The following is a 24,871-nucleotide window of genomic DNA, read 5'->3' as shown; positions in this document are numbered from 1 at the left end:
CTCTACTCAGCAAACTGGATGTAGTCTATCACAGTGCCATCCGTTTTGTCACCAAAGCCCCATATTCTACCCACCACTGCGACCTCTATGCTCTCGTTGGCTGGCCCTCACTACATATTCGTCGCCAAACCCACTGGCTCCAGGTCATCTAGAAGTCTTTGCTAGGTAGAGCCCCGCCTTATCTCAGCTCACTGGTCCCCATAGCAACACCCACCCGTAGCACACGCTCCAGCAGGTATATTTCACTGGTCATCCCCAAAGCCAACACTTCCTTTGGCCGCCTTTCCTTCCAGTTCTCTGCTGCCAATGACTGGAACGAATTGCAAAAAAAAAATCATTGTTAATGCTAAATTCAGTGTTAATGCTAAATTGTACAATTTCACCTCTATGGCCTATTTATTGCCCACCACCCTACATTTACACACACTGTACATAGATTTTTCTATTGTGTTATTGACTGTACATTTCTGTGTAACTGTTTTTGTCGCACTGCTTTGCTTTATATTGGCCAGGTCGTAGTTGTGAATGAGAACTTGTTCTCATCTGGCCTACCTGGTTAAAGGTGAAGTGAAATGAAATAAAAGAAAAAAAATCTAATCTGGACTTGGTATTTTTACCAAATAGGGCTCATCTGTATACCACCCCTACCTTGTCACAAACCCATTAAGGAAAGATATTCCACAAATTATCTTAAGGCACACCTGTTAATTGAAATGCATCCCAGTTGACTACCTCATGAAGCTGACTGGGGCAGCAGGTAGCCTAGTGGTTAGAGCGTTGGACTAGTAACCGAAATGTTGCAAGATCGAATTGCCGAGCTGTCGTTCTGCCCCTGAACAAGGCAGTTAACCCACTGTTCCTAGGCCATCATTGAAAATAAGAATTTGTTATTTTACTAAAGTCAAGTCAGTTAATGTAAAATACACTTAAAAAAATGGAGAGAATACCAAGTGTGTAAAGCTGTCAAGGCAAAGGGTGGCTACTTTGAGAAATCTCATTTTGGATTTGTTTAACACTTGATTAGTATATGATTCCATGTGTTTTATTTCAGTTGACGTCTTCTATTATTCCACAATGTAAAAAAATAAAGAAACCCTTGAATGAGGTGTAAACTTTTGACTGGTACTATATACACATACATACTGTATCCCTTGCTCTTAAAGAAAACAGGCATGCCATTTAGCAGACTTATCAAAAGCAACATTTATGCATGCATTTTTGTATGGGTGGTCCCAGCGGGAATCAAACCCACAATCACGCTGTTGTAAGCGCTGTGCTCTACCAACTGAGCCAGGGGACCACACATTCACACAAAGCCCAAAACAAGTTAATTCGTTTCTTGAGGTTTATTTGTTTTGATAGACAATAACAGCGCACACACTTCCTGATCTCGTCACCTCTGGGGGGGGGGGACCAGGACAGATCCCTGTGTAGTGCACCACTGTTTTGTAGTCTGACCATTATTCACTAACAGTTGACCATTATTCACTAACAGTTGACCACCAAGACTCCCAAAAGAGGCATTTCCTATTCCTGCTTGAAGCAGTTAGTTTGAGTACTGGTACGTTAGGTACAAAACACAATCGGCAATAAATATGAGGCTGATAGAACAAAACAAATATTTTTGAGAACTAGAGAGCATTATGATTTAGAGTCTACAAAAATGGTGTATGACAACACAGTGAAGGCATGAAGTCAGCAGTATTCTAATATCTCTGAAGCATCACACCAATGTACAGACTCAGCCTCTGTTCATGTGGATCTGCAGTGTTTGTGCTCGGCTACGAGTGACACGCAGCCAAGAGACATCTTCCAAACACAGACAAGATCCCACAGGCACAGGTTTGATTTGGCAAGATAAATAAAAATGTTAACATCCCAATAAAGCCATTTATTTAATATTATATTTGGATAGGGAAGAAAACACTAATCAAATAGGAATAATTATGCCAGTAATGTTAAGGAGAATTGGTCCATGTGACCAGTCTCAGAACAACATTTGGAGTAGGATAATGAAAGGCTCTTACTTCTCTGCTGTGTTTTAAGTGGCCTTTCAATAGAAAAGACAAGAGCCAATAGTGTGGCATGAGCACTGCAAGTAGCAATGACTCAGTTAGTCAGTGAGGTATGACACCAGTCAGGCATTCTTTTTGGGTGTGGAGTGTTTGGATTAGGGCTCTGGCAGAGGGTCAATGGAAAATAAGTGGGTGGCATAAGTTGTTCTTGGCACGGGATGTGTGGGGGGGCAGGCAAAGATTAGAGTCCATGAAGTCCATTGGCTGAGATGGGGAATGTGATGTGTGAAAAGATAAGTGCGTTGATGGAGCATAGGGGAAGGGCCTAGGAGAGAAAGGGGTGGGGCACAAGAGCCTTTAGCTGGTCGACGTCAGCTTGGTCCATGGGGTGGCGCCACGCACTTCAAAGGGCTGATCATTGGCGAAGATGTGGCTACACAGGTCATCCAGAGGGGGCTCGGGGTCTGTGGTGGCAAATTGTGCAGCATCTTCAATCTCCTTCCTCACCGCAATATCAATCTCCTGCACACATACGGGACAAGTGAAGTTTGGTCATTACATCCTCCAAGACATGCTTTTATCAGCTGTAACTATTTACAATGCGTCAATCATGCATTTTTCAAACTTAGTCAAAGATCTGAATCTTTGACTATGTATATACTGCGTCGAATGGCCAGTATATTAGTGAATATTTGAGAATCACCTTGAGCTCATCTATGCTAGCCATGTTGTTGCTGAGCATACGGTCCTTCAGCATGGAGATGGGGTCGCTCTTACTACGGACCTCCTGGATCTCCTCACGTGTGCGGTAGCTAAGGAAAGAGCGGGGTAGGGTTATATAGTGTCACTATGGCAGCTAAGATAATGCAGGGAGGCGGCTACTGGGGGACAGAGTGCAGGGGTAGCAATATATTAGAGCACTGAAAGACTAGCTGTTGAATCCCTGGTAGGTCAGCACTAGGTTTCCATGTAATTGGTTCCAGATTTTCATGCAAATATTTGGAGAGAAAAATAAATATATATTGTGCATAAAATCAATATGCACATTGTCCCACCAGAGGTATTTCCATCAAACTGATTTGTTGAGAAGAAAAGGCTGTGTGTGATGACGTGCACATAAAAAGCATTTTGCGGTTATGTTCCCAAAAAAAGGCCATGGCTGCGGATCTGTATGTAACCCCCCCCAGTTCTACCCCCCTTACAGTAACAAATCACTGAAGCCTCATCTCGCTCACTAACTTCAAGCATCAGCTGTCAGAGCAGCTTACCGATCATTGCATCTGTACACAGCCCATCTGTAAACAGCCCACCCAACTACCTCATCCCATGTTATTTTTTGTTGTTGTTGCTCCTTAGCACCCCAGTATCTCTACTTGCACATTCATCTTCTGCACATAACTTGTGTTTAATTGCTAAATTGTAATTATTTCACCACTATGGCCTATTTGCCTTACCTCCCTAATCTTACTACATTTGCACACACCGTATACAGATTTTTCTATTGTGTTATTGACTACGTTTATGTGTAACTCTTGTCACACTGCTTTGTTTTCTTGGCCAGGTCGCAGTTGTAAATGAGAACTTGTTCTTAACTGGCCTACCTGGTTACATAAAAGGTTAAATAAAAACATACTATGCCAGACACTCAATGTCCAGATGATCATATACTTGCCCATGTTGGCTAGATAGCTGGTTAGTCTAACTTATCTAAATCTTATCATGGCCAGATTACGTGGCCAGTGGGCTTGATCCCCAGGGTGCCCCCATTGATTTTGTTGAGTCACTCCGGTATCATATGAACGCACAAGACATGGCAAAATGTGTAGAATTGCAATAAGTTAGCTTTAAAATGGCATCTCTCTCCACCAACAAGAGGGGTCTGAACAGTTGCGGTCGCGAGGTGGGGGTTGGTTACTATGCCGATAAATGACAATATCCACCCAGACCTTTGCGGTTCAGTTCCCATGTGCCAAATATTATTATTTTATATATGGCCATGGCTGCGGAACTGTAGGTAATCACCCAGTTCTGACGGATCCCATGGAAAGATCAGTATCACGTTTTGCGCATGCGTTTCTTCACCTCTAATTTAACCACTTTTTTTTGCAGTAACCCTCCCTTCACATTTCTCACTGTCAATTGTGAATGATAATTCAGGTTTTACCAGTTTAGCGTGCATGCCAACCATTTGATCTGTCAGCTACATGGGAATAGGCGTGTAGATCTTCTTAGTTACGTACAGTGTTTCAAATTATGTACAGTGCATTTAAAAGCAGATGGTGCTACCACGTTAACAAACTGTAGCATACCTGTTTTGTTTCAATCAAAGAAAATAAATGTAGGAACTCAGTAGGGCTTTCAATTTATTGATGTTGAGAGTTATACTCGTAGAATGAACAACGTGCAATTTCTACATTTGGTAGTATATGGGCAGTTTCCCCCACTGTCATTCACCGACAGACCAGAGAGAGCAATTAATAAACTGTCATATCTCCAGTTGATCAACTACTAGCCCATGTTAGCTAGATAGGTTAGTCTATCTTGTTATCATGGCCAGATTACATTCCCAAGGGCCTCAACCCCCAAAACTGTTAAACAGAACTTGCCCAAGCTGGTTTTGGCACATGCTTCCTAGACAAGTTTGCTGATAAAGTGGACAGGTTATATGATGAGACATGGATAAGAGCAAGATCAATTAATTTGATAATTGGCAGCAAGCAGCGATTCTCATGTCACCAGCAATCAAATAGTCTACCCTTGGTATTTAGCCATTTGGATTTGCTTGATCATTACACTCAACCACCATCTGAAGTTCATATTAACTTATTTCATGTACCTATAAAACGGTCATGCTTTTTAGCGTGGAGGTGGTAGGCCTATAACGTAACATATCATTGCGTGACTTGTGGCCGTTATCAATATTTGTGCATAAAGGCGCTTCCACCTCCATTTCTCACATAACTAATTTTACTGACAAAAAAATCCCACCATGTCGAACAAACAAATTGTCAACATTTTAACCGACATTTCCTGTTTCCATTAGCCCTGTCGTGGCTGTTTTTATGCGTCAGGTAAAAAATCTGCATTAAATGGTTGGAAACCTGTTTACTGATGGGAGTTCAAATAACATGGGTAGGTAATAATCTACAATAGTAATCTACTAATCCAACAAGAACAATAGAGTATACAAAACATTAAGAACACCTGCTGTTCCCATTACATAGACTGACCAGGTGAAAGAAATGATCCCTTATTGATGTCACTTGTTAAATCCACTTCAGTCAGTGTAGGTGAAGGGGAGGAGACCGGTTAAAGAAGGATTTTTAAGCCTCAAGACAACTGAGACATGGATTGTGTGTGTGTGCCATTCAGAGGGTGAACGGGCAAGTCTAAATATAAGTGCATTTGAATGGGGTATGGTAGTAGGTGCCAGGCACACCAGTTTGTGTCAAGAACTGCAATGCTGCTGGGTTTTTCACAACAGTTTCCCGTGTGTATACAGAGCGGTCCACCACCCAAAGGACATCCAGCCAACTTGGCACTGTGGGAAGCACTTGAGTCATTGGTATACTCAGTGTAGCTGTGGACTTTTACCTGACGCCAGGATCGCTCATGCTGTGTCCATGGTAACGGTAGGTCTGGAGCTCCATGAGGATAGGGCCCTGAACACAGGTGGAGCAGAGAAACAGACTTAAACACACAAACCTGTACACAGTACACACAGACACAAAATTAACAACCCTACATACTGTAAGGTTGATGCTCACCTTTCCAGATCGGCAGTGATCAGCTGCAAACTTGGTGGCCTCTCTAACACACAGGACATCCATCCCATCCACCTGGATACAGATACATTTCGTGAGTTTAAGAATGACATTTTGTAAGTTGTACAGAAGCGTGAATGTATTAGTTAGCGGTCTACCCTGAGGCCAGGAATGTAGTCTCCTCTCTTGTAGTATTCGGTGCTGGCAGAAGAGCGCTCTACTGATGTGCCCATGCCATATTGGTTGTTCTCACAGATGAAGATGATGGGTAACTTCCAAAGAGACGACATGTTATAGGTCTCAAATATCTGACCCTGTGGATTAATACAAATTCAGTCAACAGTTGGGCTCAAATTTAAACTTGAAGTGATTGTCCTTCATATGTTCAATGCATGCAGGTTTCAATAAGCATGTCAAACCTGGTTGGCTGCTCCATCACCATAGAGACTGACACACAGCTGGTCATTGCCCAGGTACTTACAGGCCAGGGCTACACCGGCTCCCAGCGGTACCTGAGGGGAGATTAGGCAGGTGTTATATTTGAGAAGGAGAATCCACCATCTTTGAATGGGATATACAGTTTAGACAAATTATAAAGTTTAAAAAAGAAATCAAATGGGATTCTTTCAAATCTAAGAAATGAATAATGCTAGGCCTTTGAATTACCTGAGCTCCCACAATGCCATTGCCGCCATAGAAGTTTTTAGTGTACATGTGCATAGAGCCTCCTTTGCCCTTAGCAATGCCTCCTCTACGACCTTAGTGAGATAGCAAGGGAAGAAAATAGGAAATGAGGGAAGAAAACAATGAGTGAAAGAGGTGTTTGAATGGTTTGGAAGACAAAATCAGAGGTGCAAAGTACAATGATTAGCTCTTGGTGCTAAGCGATTATTTATTTAACTAGGCAAGTCGGTTAAGAACAAATTCTTATTTACAATGACGGCTTACCCCGGATGACGCTGGGCCAATTGTGCACCGCCCTATGGGACTCCCAAGCATGGGCGGATGTGATACAGCCTGGAATCGAACCAGGGACTGTAGTGACACCTCTTGCACTGAGATGCCGTAGCGCCACTCGGGAGACCAAATGTTTTTTTTGGGGGGGTTATTAAACAAATAATTGACCGACAGTTTTAATTACTTTAATTCCATTTAGTTATTGGAGGTGAGCCCAATGCTCTGTTTCTCTACAGAGAAATCAAATCAGTCATGAGAGAAATGAAGTAAAGAACTAAAATGGGACACTGGGCTGAAGGGAGTTGTAGTTTTTATGAAGCAAATATTCAACCTAGTTCAGCACAGAACCGTGGTAATTAACTACAATGACCATAATCCATTGAGCCTGTTCTTTTCCGGCTCGGACACAGATGGATACACTTTTACGCCTCATGTTAGATTAGAGACACACAGATGGCATACGCCGCTGCATGAGAGAGTAATGTACACGAGAGAGGGATAGAACATTTTAAAGTATGCCTTATCTACTTTGAAGAACTAGTACAATTATTTAAAACCTGTTTGGGATAGGGGTTCCGTAGCGGAACGTTTTGACAACATCCGGTGAAACGGCAGAGCGCGAAATATATATATATATATATATTTTTTTAAATATTTAGCTTTCATACATTCACAAGTGCAACACACCAAATTAAAGCTGAACTTCTTGTTAATCTAGCCACCGTGTCAGATTTCAAAAAGACTTTACGGCGAAAGCAAACCATGCGATTATGTGAGGACAGCACCCCGTCAAACACAGAATCATATTTCATCCTGCCAGGCGCAACACAGAAGTCAGAAATAACAATTTAATTAATGCCTTACCTTTGAAGAACTTCTTCCGTTGGCACTCCAATATGTCCCATAAACATCACAAATGGTCCTTTTGTTCGATTAATTCCATCGTTATATCTCAAATGTCCATTTATTTGGTGCGTTTCATTAAGAAAAACACCGGTTCCAACTCGCCCAGCATGACTACAAAATATGTAATAAGTTACCTGTAAAAGCTGTCCAAACATATGAAACAACTTTCCTAATCCAACTTTAAATGTAAATAATCGATAAAATGTAAGACGGGATAAACAGTGTTCAATACCGGATAAAAACAAAGTGAAACTCGTGACCTGGAGCGCGCATGAAAACATTAGAGAGCACTCGGCTGGACCCTCGTTCTAAACTGCCGTACTTCTTCATTTCTCTAAAGAAAAACATCAACCAATTTCTAAAGGCTGACATCCAGTGGAAGCGATAGGAACTGCAACCAAGTGCCACAGAAATCTAGGATCCCATAGAAAACACTCACCTCAACAAACCAAAATCCTGGATGGTTTGTCCTCGGGTTTCGCCTTCCAAATAAGTTCTGTTATACTCAGACATTATTTTAATAGTTTTAGAAACTTGTTTTCTATCCAAATCTACCAATTATATGCATATCCTAGCTTCTGGGCCTGAGTAGCAGGCAGTTTCCTTTGGGCTCGCTTTTCATCCGGACGTGAAAATACTGCCCCCTATCCCAAACAGTTTCAGACAACTATGCAGCATACTTAGGCAGGCTAGTCTAGCTAAATAGGATGACTAAAGACAGCACAGTATGGGAAGAACACAGAATGTTAAATGGTTGTCTGGCTGGCTGCTACTGTCTGAGCAGATGAGATGACTAAGGAATGAAAAATTATGAAGTAATATACACAACTGAAATATTTTATTATTTAATAGTAATTTCCTTTACCCCCCTATATGGACCTGACAAAGACAATGGAATATGTTCAATGTTTTGGCAATTTAATGTTCACCATTTCTAGCTTTGGCATTTCCATAAAAAAAATCTCTAATCATTGTTTAATAATGCATTTAATATAAAAAAATATAAGTTTCGAAACCCGTTATTCCCTAAAAATCAAACAGACCTCAAAAAGCAGTAATCGTTCAGCACTATTAGAGTTATCGATTGGATTGAGTCAAGTCCACTCACCAGTGAGCTCAGCCATGATCTCCCTGACCGTCCCGCCCCTGGTGAGGGTGTAGCCATGGGCGCGATATGCAGTGATCAGGTGATCTGACAGGGTGATACCCCCCTCAATGCCAACCGCACAGGCTTCCTATCATAGAATAACAAACAGAATCTCTGAGCGTTTATATTTGAATGAAGTGCGTCTTCATGTTCATGCGAGACTGTACGTTTGCTTATACAATACATGAGTGATTGTGTGCACTCTAACCTGGCCATCATACAGGTGACAAAAGCCTCTGATGATCTTCTGCTTGTACAGCTGATCTGCCTTCAGCTCCATGCGTCTTATTGTCTGCATGGTGCGGTAGTACTTCAGCCCCTCCTCCCGGGTCAGAGTGGCCGTCAGGGGTGGGCCTTCCTCCAGACGATGAAGGTCAACTTTCTATAGGAGGGAGCACACAATGAGATCAAGGCGAAAAGTGAGTATCAATCAGCTAAAAAAAAATATACTTTTTATTTGCCTTACCTTTATGTCAAAGGTGGCCTCAGGAGTGAAATCAGCATATGAACGTGACGACGCCACCATGCTGGCGGCCTAAAATAAAAACAGAGGACATTGAGAGGTTTCACTCCACGTGTACCTTCTACCAGACATCACAAATATACTTCGCAGGACCTGCAGTTGGGCAAGCCAGGAGGACAGACCCAAACAGTGAGAAAGGGTGGAGTGAACAACCTTGAGACAAAACATAGCTACACTTCCAGAGGTTGAACCACACACCACAACTAGCGTGAATAAACACTCCATTGTCACCGAGATCACCAGTGAAAGGTCACCGTCTCAAACACTGAACCAATCAACTTACAAGAATGCCTCGTCGGCTGAAAACAGACATATCCAGAACACTGTATTCACCCTGGAAAAATCTTGTGTTCAAATGTGAATGGTTAATGGAGAAAGAGAACATAGTGTTGTAGACCAAATATGAATAGAGTTCATTTTGGGGTGAGCAGGTTCGCACAGCCAGTATGTCAATTCAAGCACTCTAGGGAAACAGTGATCACCACACCAGCGTGAGAAAACGAGTGGATCACAGCACCTGTGCATAAGGGCATGCAGTGTACTGTAAAAGCATGACTAGTGGTGAGGGGAGGAGTGTAGGAGACAGGGGGGCTGCCAGTACTCACAGCAAGCTGTGGCTCTGGTAAAGGAGCGTCTTCAGTCAAGCTGAGGGCGATCTCAGGGCGTGAAAGCAACATTATGTCTGTATTCTGGCTCCTCTCTGCCAGCTGAGGCTCAGATATGGAAGTGTTGCTGTTTGTACTGATGTCAGGTTCGGATGGGTTTAATTCCTGAGTCGGTTGGTCTGTGTTTAGAGGTCGTTCTGGCGATGATAGTTCTAGCGTTAGTTGGTCAAAGTCCATTTCTGCTTCTGTTGAAGAGTGAGCTATGATAGGTGCATCAGAGGTTATTGGAGGCTCTGGTAAAGTCGATTCTGATACTTGAGAGTCCATCGCAGCTGACCGTTCAGATGAGTTTGATTCTGGAATAAATGGGTTTGTACTCACGAATGGTTTGGATAAAATTAATTCTGAAACAGTCAAGGCGGTATCTGCCAAGGGTTCTGCTTCTGAAACAGTCAGGCCAGTTGCTAAGAGTTCTGGTGAGTTTAGATTTGGTTGCTCTGATACGGATAACTCTGAGCCTGGCGGTTCCGTATTTATCACGTGGTGAAGTGATAGATCTGCAAATGGTTTGTCAGTGTCAAATAACTCCTCTTCAGGTTTACTGTTAAAGACAGGGGACGAATCGACTAGAGTGACTTCTAGGGGTTCTTCTTCAGGTATTAGTCTGCTGTCAATTGTACGTTCTGTGGTCAGTACAGCACTGTGGTCCATTTCAGTAAATGTTAGATCAGTCTTTGGTCTTTTTAAATTGTCTGCTAGAGGACTGTGTGAGATGGAGTATAAATCTGTGTCTGGCTTGTAGGGTCGTAGTGCTGGATCTGGTGGAGAGGTTATGTCAGCATACTGCCCCTGGACTGCCAGCAGCTGCAAAACAGCCCTGCGCATGGAGGACTGGGGAGAGAAGAGCCAGGGAGATAAGTCACTGCAGAGTCAACACCCACTGAGAGGTCTGAAAACAGCAGCAGTTAACTACTCCAGCTCAAACAGCTAAAGCTATTTTGGTTGTTCTGAAGGTGTTGATCCAGTTCAACACTAAAAAAAGCTATTCTCAACACTTAGTGCATCATCTGAGTTCTTTGTTTCATCGGGAATACGATAATAAAAATGGTGTTATTCCACATAACTACTTCACCAATTAAAGCCCTTTAAAAGACAGACATAAAAAAAATATATAGGCTAGTTCTACACCACATTCTCTGCACTAAACTTACAAACCAAACAACTTTCCACTCACAACATAAAATAAACAGTACCTACCAATCAGACCACATTTGGCTTAGCCAAAGCATCTGCACTAGCCTGTTGGCTCTGACACCACTATCCAATGTGAAATAAGTAGGTCTAGCTAGAAGCTATATGAGATAGGTCTGTGTGCATGTGAGAATGAATAGCTCTTCTCAGTATCAGAATTTTCAAAAAGCAACAAGATGAGGGATAAGAAGATAGTAAAGCATGATTGCTTAAAAGAGAAAATTAAATAAACTTGTTTTTCTAGTGGTGGGTTGGGTAAATACAATGTTGAAGGATGCTGGAAATGGACAAAGTATTCAGTGGTCACAAACTAAAATCATTGAGTGAAAGTATGGCACATACCATGGTGAAAGGGAAATAAATCATTTGGTTTAAAGCTGGAGTGCAAAACTGGCAGTCAGGCATCACAGGGATTGTATCACCCTTACACTTGAATAAAACCACATCTTACCTCTGACACAACCTGGGCTCCCTATAAGGCAGCCAATAGGAGAGAGAACCAGAGGGGAAAAGTGAGAACACGAGAAAGACATCAATGGATAAAGAGATCAATTAGAGAATCACATGATATTGTCAGACATGAAAAGAGAATTACGACAATGTGCCACATCAAATGTTTTGAGTTGTTCTCCATGGTAGCCAGGCCAGCCAATCACACATTTAGTTCCCTGTGATTACCTTCACACTGATCCTCTCTCATCATACTGACACTTCTGTCAGAAGCTTTTTCACATCATTAAGACATTATCATTGGGTATCTTGATTAATAGCTGACATTGTGGCACAGAAACAAAAACAACCAATGGCGTGATATGAGGAGACGCTCTCGCATCTAACGATATTAGACTGCCTTTGATGATGATGCTGCTGAAGGTAAGGCTTGTTGAGGTCAATTCTTTTGACAAGTTAGCAGCTAGGTAAACGATTGGCTAACTAGATAAAGTACCGGTAACGTAGGCCTTTAATATGATTCGCTAGGATCTTAGCTAGCAGGTTAACTTAACTACAGCTAGGCAACAGTCATATGTGTATCTAAAGCCAGGCAAGCTAACTTTACCTCGGTACGCGTACGAATTGGGGCCTTGCTGTCAAGCAAGGTCAGGACGTCAGCCGGTCTTGTTTTAGAAAAAGGCATGCGGTCATTTGCAACCTATACTAAAGTACTATACCGAAGCAATACTTACATTTCTGCTTGCACCACCCCTCAGCACGTTTGCGATTATTGTCAGCATCTTTTGCATACTATCTTGCTGCCACCGACCTGCAGTCTCTGAACGTTTCTCCCCTCCTTTCTGCTGCCTGTCTTCTTCGATGAGGTTAAACGGCGATGGCATCCAATAAAGTTGCATTACCGCCACCTACTAGACTGGAGTATAACTCCCTTATACTTTGCTGGAAAAAAATATTCAAACTTTTATCATTTGAATCTGCTGTGTAGTGTTAGGGCAAAACCCAAAACTTGCACCAGTTGGGGTCCCGAGGAAACGCTAGGTTTGGGTTTACGGCAGGGACGTCCCACGGATTCAAGATAACACCGACCCTTCTAAATGCACAGTTTAGAGATAGGGCAAGAGCACAGGCAAGGGTAGCTATAGCTAGGTAAAAGAAAACAGAATTCCTCTTCAAGCATTAGCTTGCAAAATGGATTACTGCATACGAAACAAGCACATTCAATAGTCATGAAAAAGGACGATACATAAACTGGTTTAGACTGTTTAAACAAGGACCTTCAGAGGATTAACTTGGATAAGTGAGTGTATTTCAAATACTTACAATACATCCTTCACATCCCTCTTAAGAATGAGTAACACAATATACATTTTATTGTAGGGACCCTTTAGAATTATAGTAATATAATATATGCCATTTAACAGACACTTTTTTCCAAATGCAACTTTTTACATATGTTTTTTTACATATGGGTGGCCCCAGCGGGAATCGAACCCTCATCCCTTGGCTTTGTAAGCGCCATGCTCTACCGACTGAGTCACAACAAAATAGGAAAAACCTCAATGCTTTCATCATTGTTTTTATATAGTTGTATATACCCAAATCAATCCTTATCACACTAGAGGAAGGGCAAGTACCCCTGGAAAGGGTTCAATCGAGGTCAAAACTACGTGTGCATATGAAATAAGAGCATCCCCTGCATGCATTTGTAGTTCTTGGAGAGAAAGATGGCGGAAACGGATATTCTGTTTGAAACCAACAGCGCATCGGGTGAAGATGAGAGCACAAAGAGTCTGAATGAGTGGGTTACAGTGGCGAAAAAGAAAGGAAACAAGGGAAGTAAAGTTGTGGGGAAATCAAGCGTCCTCTAGACTTGTTTTGCAGATGATATAACTGAGGAAGTAGGTGAAGTGGTTGGTTCACGTCTATTGACCAGTACGGTAGATGGAGTAAAGAAATCCACTTCATTCATACTATTGTTCTTTGATGAAGAGTCTCTCCCTTCTCATGTAAAGTTAGGATTTATGAGATACTCTGTAAGAGTTTTTGTACACAAGCCCCCTTCAGTGTCATTAATGCAAAAGATTCGGTCATGTGTCAAGTGTATGCAGATGGGAAGAATATCGTATGCCAGCTGAGGCTATATCCTGCAATTGTGGTGGCGAACATGTGCCCAGATCGCTCTGTTAGGGTGAATGAGACAGAGGTGGCAAGAATAAGAGCGGTCAAGCATGGCTAGCTGGAGGCGCTGAGAAGAGCAGAAGGAGTGAGTGAATGTTCTCTTTCAATTATTAATTTTGACATCACACTAGTGGAATTCACTGGAATCTCCTAAGTAGCTCGAAAGAACCAATCATCACAGGAGCCTGCTGAGGGGAGAATGACTCATAATAAATGGACGGAGCGGAGCAAATGGAATGGCATCAAACACCTGGAAACCGCGTGTTTGATGTATTTGATACCATTCCACTTATTCTGCTCCAGTCATTACCACAAGCCTGTTTTCCCCAATTAAGGTGCCACCAACCTCCTGTTCCAATCATACACATCTGTCAGAGCAGACAGGTTGAGTGGCGAATGAGGGAGTCCCTCCCCTCAGACCCACCTGCCCTCTGATCATTCTCGCCTCTGTTCCTTACAGAAGAGTTCTACTTAGCTCTTCTCAGCACGACTTGATCTGTTTTCCTGTTCACAGGTGTGCCGTCAAGGTTATGCTGCAGAGTGCAGGGTTATCATCGCTTGTCTTTTGTGTTGGATGACATGAGTGAAAGGAAAGTTTTCGCTTCGGGTAAGAATTTGCTTCACCACTTTTTTTCCATTGTATCCTTTTGTAGCTAGCGTCACACGGCTAGCTGCGGAGACTTGGCTAGCTTAGCTGCAAGGCTTAGCTAACCTGGCTGGCTCGCTGCAAGGCTAGCTATCCTACCGACTAGCTTTTCTACCTGGAAGAGTAAAATGACTAGTTCATGTTCTCGATAAGTTCAACCCACTACCGGCATTGACTAGACCGACCATCCCAGCGTCATTGCTTATCGGTCGAGAGCCACACTTCTGTTAGTCGCAAGACTAGCTTTCTTTCGCTAACTTTGTGCTAACTAGCTAGGCTACTAGCCCACGTGGCGAACGGTAGCTACGTTCACATTGTTAAAGGATTAGCTTCTCCGGCTAGCACTGTGCTAACTAGCTAGGCTATAAGCCCAAGTGGCGAACGCTACTGACATTTAACTTTGTTCACGGATTAGATGTTTTTTGGAGCCATGGAACCTGCTAGCCCGGCCCAGGGGCTACCAAGCAAGGCCCCGGCCCGTTCCCCAGCAGACCCATGCCTATGCAGGGCAACCATTTCGGGCAAGGACACGCACTCCCTCTGTGTCGTCTGCCTGGGTGTCGAACACGCGGAAGCAGCATTCGACCGACCCCCGGTCATGCATCCATTGCAAGGTTTTTGCTACTGAACAAGTCTGCTAAATTAACATATTCTTTCTACCGTTTATCAGCATACACCCAATATGTTCCCTTTGTTGATGATGCTTATTATGCATTATGATTGAACCAAAATATTACATTTAAGGCACAGATCTGGGAAGGGTACCAAAACATTTCTGCAGCATTGAAGGTCCCAAAGAACACAGTGGCCTCCATCATTCTTAAATGGAAGAAGTTTGGAACCACCAAGACTCTTCCTAGAGCTGGCCGCCCGGCCAAACTGAGCAATCGGGGGATAAGAGCCTTGGTCACGGAGGTGACCAAGAACCCGATGCTCTCTCTGACAGGACAACCATCTCTGCAGCACTCCACCAATCAGGCTTTTATGGTAGAATGGCCAGACAGAAGCCACTCCTCACTAAAAGGCACATGACAGCCCGCTTGGAGTTTGCCAAAAAGCACATAAAGACTCTCAGACTGAGAAACAAGATTCTCTGGTCTGATGAAACCAAGATTTGGCCTGAATGCCAAGCATCACGTCTTGAGGAAACCTGGCACCATCCCTACGGTGAAGCATGTTGGTGACAGCATTATGCTGCAGGGATGTTTTTCAGCAGCTGGGCCACACAGCCAAGACAACGCAGGAGTGGCTTCGGGACAAGTCTCTGGATGTCCTGGAGTGGCCTAGCCAGAGCCTGGACTTGAACCCGATCGAACATCTCTGGAGAGACCTGAAAATAGCTGTGCAGCGACACTCCCCATCCGACCTGACAGAGCTTGAGAGGATCTGCAGAGAAGAATGATGTAGCGTCATACCCAAGAAGACTCAAGGCTGTAATTGCTGCCAAAGGTGCTTCAACAAAGTACTGAGTAAAGGGTCTGAATACTTATGTAAATGTCATATTTCATTTTTTTCATTTTTATGAATCAGCAAACATTTCTAAACTGTTTTTGCTTTGTCATAATGGGGTGTTGTGTGTAGATTGATGAGGGGGAAAAAACGATTGACTCAATTTTAGAATAAGGCTGTAACTATCAAAATGTGGAAAAAGTCAAGGGGTCTGAATACTTTCTGAATGCACTGTATATGACTAATAGTTGTGGTGAGGGTTTCGCTTAATGCAGGTTTGTATCTTGTAGGCCTATGCAACTTGAATTAAAAATGTAACTCAGTCTGTCATCACTATTGTGTTGATTACATTCAGGTAGGCTAATTAATTTGTGATGAAAAGGCCAAAGTAGCCTAGCCACCCCAAGTTTAAATATAAACAAAATGTGATCACATTCACATTTTAAGAAAATATATTGGATGTATTTATAGCCTATTTAGACAAATAAATGGGCTATAAATACATAACCACTTCGTTTACGCTGCCCTGGGTGACGGGGCGCATTGGCTGTAATGCAGCTGCTGCTGTAATCCGTAGCCTACACTTGATCACACTGAAAAATCGTCTAGTTTTCATCCCAAACAGCATGGCAAATCGATAATGTTTAGGTGTAGGCTGTTGCAACATTTCTGTTAAGATTTTTTGCTTGTGTCTATCGGGGTTGAATATTGCTTGCTAAATATCTGAGAAATGTTGAGAGAGCGCTTTGCTAGATGTGTCTTGTGCTGTCCCGCACGACTGTGATTTCCATGACTCTGATTGGTCAAGACACGCAGTACTCCGATATGAAGGACAGATAACTTGTGCACGAGTTGTCAAATCATTAAGCAAATACGTTAATAAAAATAAATTAAAAACGGTACTTTCCTCCAATTTGTAACGCTTTTCCATCATTATTTTAATTGAACTCCATCTTAGTTGTGTAAAGTTCTTAAGTAAAAATACTTAGAAGGACTACTTATGTCGTTTTTGGGGGGTTATCTGTACTTTACTATTTATAATTGACAACTTTTAATTTTACTTAACTACATTCCTAAAGAAAATAAATGTACTTTTTACTCCATACATTTTCCCCGACAGCCAAAAGTAATCTTTACATTTTGAATGCTTAGCAGGACAGGAAAATGGTCCAATTCATGTACTTATCAAGAGAACATCACTGGTCAACCCTACTGCCTCTGATCTGGCGGACTAGTAGCACACATGCTTTGTTTGTTAATTATGTCTGAGTGTTGGCGTGTTCCTGCCCCTGGCTATCCATACATTAAAAAAACAAGAAAATGGTGCTGTCAGTTTTTTTATTTTTTATGATTCATACTTTTAATACTTAATTATATTTTTTACATTTACTATCATAACCAGATCAGAGTCCAGGAGGTACAGAGAGGTAGGCAGGCTCAAGGTCAGGGCAGGCAGGTACAGAGTCCAGAAAAGGCAAGGGTCAAAACCAGGAGGACTAGGGAAAAGGCAAAGCAGGAAAACCGCTGGTAGGCTTAGACATACAAGACAAACTGGCCCAAAGAGACAGGAAACACAGGGATAAATACACTGGGGAAAACAAGCGACACCTACCCATATCGCTTTAACCATTAAAATTGATTGACGCCTAAGGGAACGCAAGAGTGAGAGGTCTGGTCTCGGGCACACTCGTGCACCCGATATTGCGCGTTCACTTCCTATGGAATCCGTAAGTTTCCGAAGGCAGCTCTTCCGAGAGGAGTCGAAGCCAACTGAGCTCTCTCGTGAATATACAACGGGTGAATGGGATACTCCTGAGCCTATGCAGTTGGGAAGAGCTAGGTTATCAGTTGGGGAGCGCTCATGGAGGATGAACAGTAACTGTTGTCTGTACTGTGGAGGGGTCAGGACACTTTTTATAGCTACCTGCCCTATTAGAAAACCCTTGTCTTTAGTGGGTACCAGTACCATTGTGAGTCAGACTGGGAGTTCCCTAATTCCCATCACCCGCACACCCCTTGTGCTGTGGGGAGACCAATCTAAGTTTCTCCAAGTGCTCATTGACTCTGGGGCTGATGAAAATCTCATGGATGCCACGATAGCTTCGGTGCTTGGTATTCCCACTCAGCCTCTCTCTGTGCCCATGGATGCTAGGGCACTGAACGGCCGCTCTATAGGGGAAGTTACCAATAGTTCTGTGCCCGTTCAATTACGAATTTCCAGTAACCACAGTGAGACTATAGTTCTTCCTCATTACATCTCCCCATGTTCCAGTTGTGTTGGGATTTTCCTGGGTGGAAGCCCATTTTGCCATTCCCACTGCATTCAAGCAGCACAGCCTTCCCCCAAGCCGTCTTCCTCAGGATGTTAGCAAGACTGTGGATGTCTCTGCTATTCCCACTATGACCTCCTGGAAGTGTTCAATAAGCCACGTGCTACTTCCCTTCCTCCGCACCGTCCTTATGATCATTGATCTTTTCCCAGGCACTACAGCACCTCGGGGTCGATTGTGTTCTCTGTCTGGACCAGAGACCAAAGCTATAGAGGAGTCTCTGGCCACTGGGGCCGTCCATCTGCATCTCCTGCCGGCGCAGGGTTTTTCTTTGTGGAGAAGGACAAGAGCGTGCATCCATGCATTGACTACCGGGGACTTAATGACATTACTGTCAAGAATTGTTACCCCCTACCTCTCCTCGGTGTTTTGAACCTCTCCAGGGGTCCACCATATTTTCCAAGTTGGACCTTCAAAATGCCTACTACCTGGCTCAGATATGCGAGGGGGATGACTGGAAGACAGCCTTCAACACAGCCAGTAGACATTATGAGTACCAGGTCATGCCATTTGGACTCACCAACGCCCCTGCTGTTTTCCAGACGTTGGTCAATGATGTGCTTCGGGACATGCTAAAGTGGTTTGTGTTCGTGTACCTTGACGACATCATGTTTTTTTTCTCCCCGATCTGCACAAGAACATCTTCATGTCAGACAGGTCCTTCAGCACCTCCTGGAGAACCAACTGTTCGTGAAAGCTGAGAAGTGTGAGTTCCACCGCTCTACTATCACTTTTCTGGCATATGTCATTGCTGAGGGCAATGTTCAGCTGGATCCTGGAAAGGTGAAAACAGTGGTGGATTGGCCTCAACCAACATCCAGGGTGCTGTTGCAACAGTTTCTTGGTTTTGTTAACTTCTACTGCTGTTTCATTTGGGACTACAGCACCCTTTCGGCACCCCCCTCTCCCAAGGAACTATTCAAATTGTCTCCAGCTGCCGACAAAGCCTTTGTGGACCTGAAGCATCGGTTCACAACCGCACCCATCCTCATCCATCTGGACCCCTCACGTCAATTTGTGGTGGAAGTTGATGCTTCGGATGTTGGAGTGGGGGCCATCCTGTCCCAGCGATCTGCCCAGGACCAAAAGCTTCATCCCTGTGCCTTCCTGTCCCATCGTCTCAATCCTGCTGAAAGGAACTATAATGTTGGCAACTAAGAACTCCTGGCGGTGAAGATGGCGTTGGAAGAGGAGGCACTGGCTGGAAGGTGCCGAACAGCCATTCCTGGTCTGGACCGACCATAACCTGGGATATCTCCGTACAGCCAAGCGCCTCAACTCCTACAGGCCCAGGAGGCCCTCCTGTTTACCAGATTTAACTTCATCTCCTACCGCACAGGGTCTAAGAATGTGAAGCCTGATGCCCTCTCCCGCATATACAGTTCCTCTGCCACACCCTCGACCTCTGAAACCATTCTCCCTACTTCATACCTTGCTGCCACTGTGGATTGGGGTATTGAGAACCTGGTCCGCGAGGCACAACGCTCCCAGCCTGGACCTGAAGGGGGCCCGGCTAACCGGCTGTTTGTCCATACTTCAGTCCGGTCTCGGGTCCTGGAATGGGCTCATTCCTTCAGGGTCCCGTCGTACACTAGCCTTCCTTCGACAACGTTTCTGGTGGCCCACAATGGTCCCTGACGTCTCTGCCTTCATCACCGCATGCACTGTGTTTGCTCAAAACAATACTCCACGGCAAGCTCCTGCTACCACTACCGGTTCCTCATCGTCCCTGGTCTCCTATATCTCTGGACTTTGTCACTGGGCTCCCTCCATCTGATGGCAACACTGTCATTCTGACGGTAGTCGACCGGTTCTCCAAGGTCGCCCATTTCATCCCTCTCCCCAAACTACCTTTTGCCAATGAGACGGCCCAGCTTATGATGCAGCATGTCACCAGGATCCATGGACCCCCGGTGGACATGGTCTCCGATCGGGGTTCTCGTCTCAGTTCTGAAGACATTCTGCACCCTTATTGGGTTGTCGGCCAGCCTGTCATCCGGATTCCATCCCCAAACTAACGGTCAGTCGGCGCGAGCCAACCAAGACTTGGAGACCACCTTAAGGTGCCTGGTCTCAACCAACCCCACTACCTGGAGCCGTCAACTGGTCTGGGTGGAGTATACCTGGAACACCCTTCCCAGTTCTGCCACGGGACTCTCCCCTTTCGGGTGCTTCATGGGGTATCAGCCTCCACTCTTCCCTGAACAAGAGCAGGTCAGCATACCCTCGACCCAGATGTTTGTCTGCCGCTGTCGACATACCTGTAGAAGAGCCAGGGCGGCTATTCTCAAGACCAACTCCAGGTATCGTCGACAAGCGGACCGCTGCCGGACCCCAGCTCCTCGCTACTGCATTGGGCAGAGGGTATGGATGTCCACACAGGACCTACCCCTTCAGGTAGAGTCCCACAAACTGTCCCCGGGTTTTATTGGTCCTTTTATTGGTCCTTTTCCCACCTGTGTCTCTCAGTTCTTTGTCTTCTGTCCACAGGCCCCCCCCCCCCTCCTCCTCCCCGTGTCATTGCTGGCCATCCGGCATACACGGTGAGACGTCTCCTGGGTGTTTGACCACGGGGAAGGGGTTTCCAGTACCTGGTTGACTGGGGGGGTTACGGCCCGGAGGAGAGGTGCTGGGTTCCCATTAGATATGTCCTGGATCCAGCCCACATCGCTGACTGCCACCCCGGTCAACCAGGTATGCGCCCAGGTAGGACGCCAGGTGGCACCCCTGGGGGGGGGTACTGTCGCACCCTGATCAGTTTCACCTGTCCTCGTTATTGTCTCCACCCCCTCCAGGTGTCGCTTGTTTTCCCCAGTGTATTTATCCTTGTGTTTCCTGTCTCTCTATGCCAGTTCGTTTTGTATGTCCAAGCCTACCAGTGGTTTTCCTGCTTTGCCTTTTCTCCTTTTTCTAGTCCTCCTGGTTTTGACCCTTGCCCGTTCTGGACTCTGTACCTGCCTACTACTCTGTACCTCCTGGACTCTGATCTGGTTATGACCTTTTGCCTGTCCACGACCATTCTCTTGCCTATTCCCTTTGGATTTATTAAACATCTTAAACTCCGACAATCTGCCTCCTGTGTCTGCATTTGGGTCTTGCCTAGTGTCATGATAGCTGACACCTTTGCTAACAGGTATTGTGTCAATTTAAAACTTGCACAAGAAAGTTCCCAGAATTGTCCATTTAAAGAAATGTAGCCAACTTATTAATTACTACATTTAGTTAATATTAGCTAGTTAATCCAGAGATGCTTACCTTTACCTTGATTTGGCAGTCTCGTCCAGATCATTGTATTTGTAGTTATAAAGTAATAATCACAATAGCAGCTAATTAGCGTTTCATTAAAGGCGACTATATTACTTAGTCACCTTGTCCTAGAGATTTACACGGTTATTAAAACGTAACGCCATGGCACAGCCCTTTAAGTGTTTCTATATTCCCCCATGGGACATTTTGTGTTAAACGCTCTACAACAAAGCTTTCTTAGTGTTCTCTGCACTTAACCTTGTTCTGAACACCTCCAAAACAAAGGTCATGTGGTTTGGTAAAAATGCCCCTCTCCCCACAGGTGTGACTACTACCTCTGAGGGTTTAGAGCTTGAGGTAGTCACCTCATACAAGTACTTCGGAGTATGGCTAGACGGTGCACTGTCCTTTTCTCAGCACATCAAAGCTGCAGGCGAAAGTTAAATCTAAATATAGACTTGGTTTCCTCTATTGTAATCGCTCCTCTTTCACCCCAGCTGCCAAACTAACCCTGATTCAGATGACCATCCTACCCATGCTAGATTACGGAGATGTAATTTATAGTTAAGGGTGCTCTCGAGCGGCTAGATGTTGTTCACCATTCGGCCATCAGATTTTCCACCAATGCTCCTTATAGGACACATCACTGCACTCTATACTCTGTAAACTGGTCATCTCTGTATACCCATCGCAAGACCCACTGGTTGATGCTTATTTCTAAAACCCTCTTAGGCCTCACTCCCCCTTATCTGAGATCTACTGCAGCCCTCATCCTCCATACAACACTCGTTCTGCCAGTCACATTCTGTTAAAGGTCCCCAAAGCGCACACATCCCTGGGTTGCTCGTCTTTTCAGTTCGTTGCAGCTAGCGACTGGAACGAGCTGCAATAAACACTCAAACTGGACAGTTTTATCTCAATCTCTTCATTCAAAGACTCAATCATGGACACGCTTACTGACAGTTGTATCTGCTTTGCATAATGTATTGTTGTCTCTACCTTCTTGCCCTTTGTGCTGTTGTCTGTGCCCAATGTTTGTAACCTGTGCTGCTGCCATCTTGTTTTGCTACCATGTCATGCTGTGTTGTCTTAGGTCCCTCTTTATGTAGTGTTCTCTCGTCGTGATGTGTGTGTGTGTGTTCTATATTTTTAATCCCCCGTCCCCGCAGGAGACCTTTTGGTAGGCAGTCATTGTAAATAAGAATATGTTCATAACTGACTTGCCTGGTTAAATAAAAATGTAAAATGTATTTTAAAAATGTATGGTGGAAAAAGGATTGGAACCATTTCCCTGTTTGACCGCTAGGTTTTATGGGTATTATGACTCATACTGTGGTACTCTGTGTAGAATTTATTGGATGCTTGATCTGATTCTCAAGTCTTAAATATGCTGCATAACTACTTCTAGTCTTTGCCTGCCCTTGAACGGTCTAAGTATTTAGAAAAGTTTATTGTTGACTTGCCTATATACTTTCAACTTGCCGGAGACCAGTTGTGTAGACAATCCTGCCAAAGTAGCCTATGGCGATATCTACACCTACTTCGTGTAATCTCCAGGTTTACACAGGCAATACATATAGCTAGTTAGATACAAACAAGTGTTAGCTAGCGATTTACCGTGAATGAAGTGCTTCGAACACACAAATGTATCGAGTAACAGATTTCCATTATCTTTGCAGGGTATAGCCTGAAACCATGAGGTTCGTTTAACCTGGTCCTTGGGAAGTGGATGAAACTTGATTTAATGGTCTTTTGACTATTATTCAAAGAAAACAGTACACAGCTTTTCAGCATCTTAGCTATAAGAGTTATTTAACGTTAGCTAGCTGAAGAAAGTCCATTGGAACCGTTAATTTGGCTGATGGTGACGTACATTCCATGTGGCAGTCTCTGTTCATGCTAACATTTTTACTTTTAGAATCAGTGTTTTTAGGTATGTAGTTTGTTGATTAAGATGACATGGAAGTATGTTAAAAACAACCAACCAAGCATATTCAGCATATTCAATAGCCTGAGATTAGCTATAAAACTGCAAAAGTTTATCTTTGCCCCATGACAAAATGTGTACAATTGTAACAAGTTAGCTGTTTTGAGGAAGGATTAAGTGCCTTGATCAAGAGCACATCGACATATTTTTCACCTAGTCAACTGGGATTCAAACCAGTGACATTTCAGTTACTGGACCAATGCTCTTAACCACTAGGATACGTGCCGCCGTTCTACACGCTCACTGTATGGAAATAAGTGGTGCAATTTTGAGAAGTGGTGCTACCGAAAACAGATCATATCTTACCAATGCTCTGGATCTGAGGTGTTATGCTTCTTGCAGGACCTTTTGGACAGAGGGAAGGTTTTCTCCAATGTTGAGGTCTATCTAGCCACTATCTCTATCTGTCATATAGGCTTCCACAAGGACAAGGTGGGAAAACACCCCCTGTTATGTTGTTTCATGAAGGGGGCATGTCCAATGATGTGTATGAACCCGGGATGACTGACAGGGGGTGCTGTATTGAAGTCACCACGCAGTCATCTTGGTAGATTTTGGAAGATGAATAAATGCATTTCTATATGTCTATATTCGCTTTTGACACGTTTATTCTATTACAGACACCTTAATGTTTACCTTTAAATTATATTAAACATATAAATTAAAAATATATTTAACATTTTCCTTAAAGTATTTTTTTAGAGAGTGCTAATGTTACTGTCCCCACTACAACAACAAAAATACTTAAATACATGGAATTAATTCCTATGGAGGACTGCTCCTACTGGAGAGTGCCAATATGGCCGACCAGTGGCTTCAAAGCCTCACAATGGCCAATACATCATTTGTCACGTAGGTTCAGTTCCCAAGCACTTAGCCCCATCATGGGATTTGTCTATTGTGCTTGTGGCTATTTCACAGCAGCTTTTTGAGCCGCTGGAAATATGGAGATGAAATATCTCTCCTTTAAGACAATTTTACTGCAAAAGGAGTGAATGAGCTGCATGTACTGTCAGTCACCATTCGTGCCTGCAGTTTGCCCAGGGCTTGTCCAAGTTCACCTTGTTGCCCATGTAACAGGTTTGCTTCCTTCCATCTCTTTGCCCCTACCTGGGCTCGAACCAGGGACCCTCTGCACACATTAACGAACAGTCACCCTCGAAGCATCGTAACCTATCGCTCCACAAAAGCCATGGCCATTTCAGAGCAACAACTACTTCAAGGTCTCAGAGCGAGTGACATCACCAATTGAAACACTATTAGCACACAACCCACCATTTCACACCGGTTACACTCACCCCACTTTTGACACAGCAACCAGTGATCCGGGTCAGCAGCATCAATGTAACAGTTTTGCTTCCATCCCTCTCCCCTACCTGGGCTCAAACCAGGGATCCTCTGCACACATCAACAA

The 24,871-nt window shown here is 44.0% G+C and overlaps 1 protein-coding gene across 4 annotated transcripts; it reads right to left on the bottom strand.

Moving 5' to 3' along the window:
* Nucleotides 1–1,331: 1,331 nt before the first annotated feature.
* Nucleotides 1,332–23,891, bottom strand: LOC106603064 (pyruvate dehydrogenase E1 component subunit alpha, somatic form, mitochondrial). 4 transcript variants are annotated; one of them, XM_014196209.2, is made up of 13 exons: nucleotides 12,353–12,532; nucleotides 11,620–11,640; nucleotides 9,918–10,808; nucleotides 9,256–9,324; nucleotides 8,998–9,171; nucleotides 8,751–8,877; nucleotides 6,446–6,537; nucleotides 6,199–6,291; nucleotides 5,938–6,093; nucleotides 5,783–5,854; nucleotides 5,610–5,677; nucleotides 2,719–2,827; nucleotides 1,332–2,537 (listed from the first exon to the last, which is right to left on the bottom strand). In XM_014196209.2, exons 1-13 carry the CDS (start codon nucleotides 12,515–12,517, stop codon nucleotides 2,373–2,375), a joined length of 2,202 nt encoding a protein of 733 aa, XP_014051684.2. In that variant the 5' UTR covers nucleotides 12,518–12,532; the 3' UTR covers nucleotides 1,332–2,372. The 4 variants fall into 4 exon arrangements, with proteins under 4 accessions (XP_014051684.2, XP_014051685.2, XP_045572873.1 ...); XM_014196210.2 differs by lacking the exon at nucleotides 9,918–10,808; XM_045716917.1 differs by lacking the exons at nucleotides 9,918–10,808; nucleotides 11,620–11,640; nucleotides 12,353–12,532 and adding an exon at nucleotides 23,764–23,891.
* Between the last annotated feature and the right edge of the window lie 980 nt (nucleotides 23,892–24,871).

The sequence above is a fragment of the Salmo salar genome, chromosome ssa04 (genome assembly GCF_905237065.1).
Source record: "Salmo salar chromosome ssa04, Ssal_v3.1, whole genome shotgun sequence".
In the NCBI taxonomy this organism is placed as follows: domain Eukaryota; kingdom Metazoa; phylum Chordata; class Actinopteri; order Salmoniformes; family Salmonidae; genus Salmo; species Salmo salar.
Note: the sequence above shows the minus strand (reverse complement) of the source record. Positions and strands in the feature narration are given on the sequence as shown.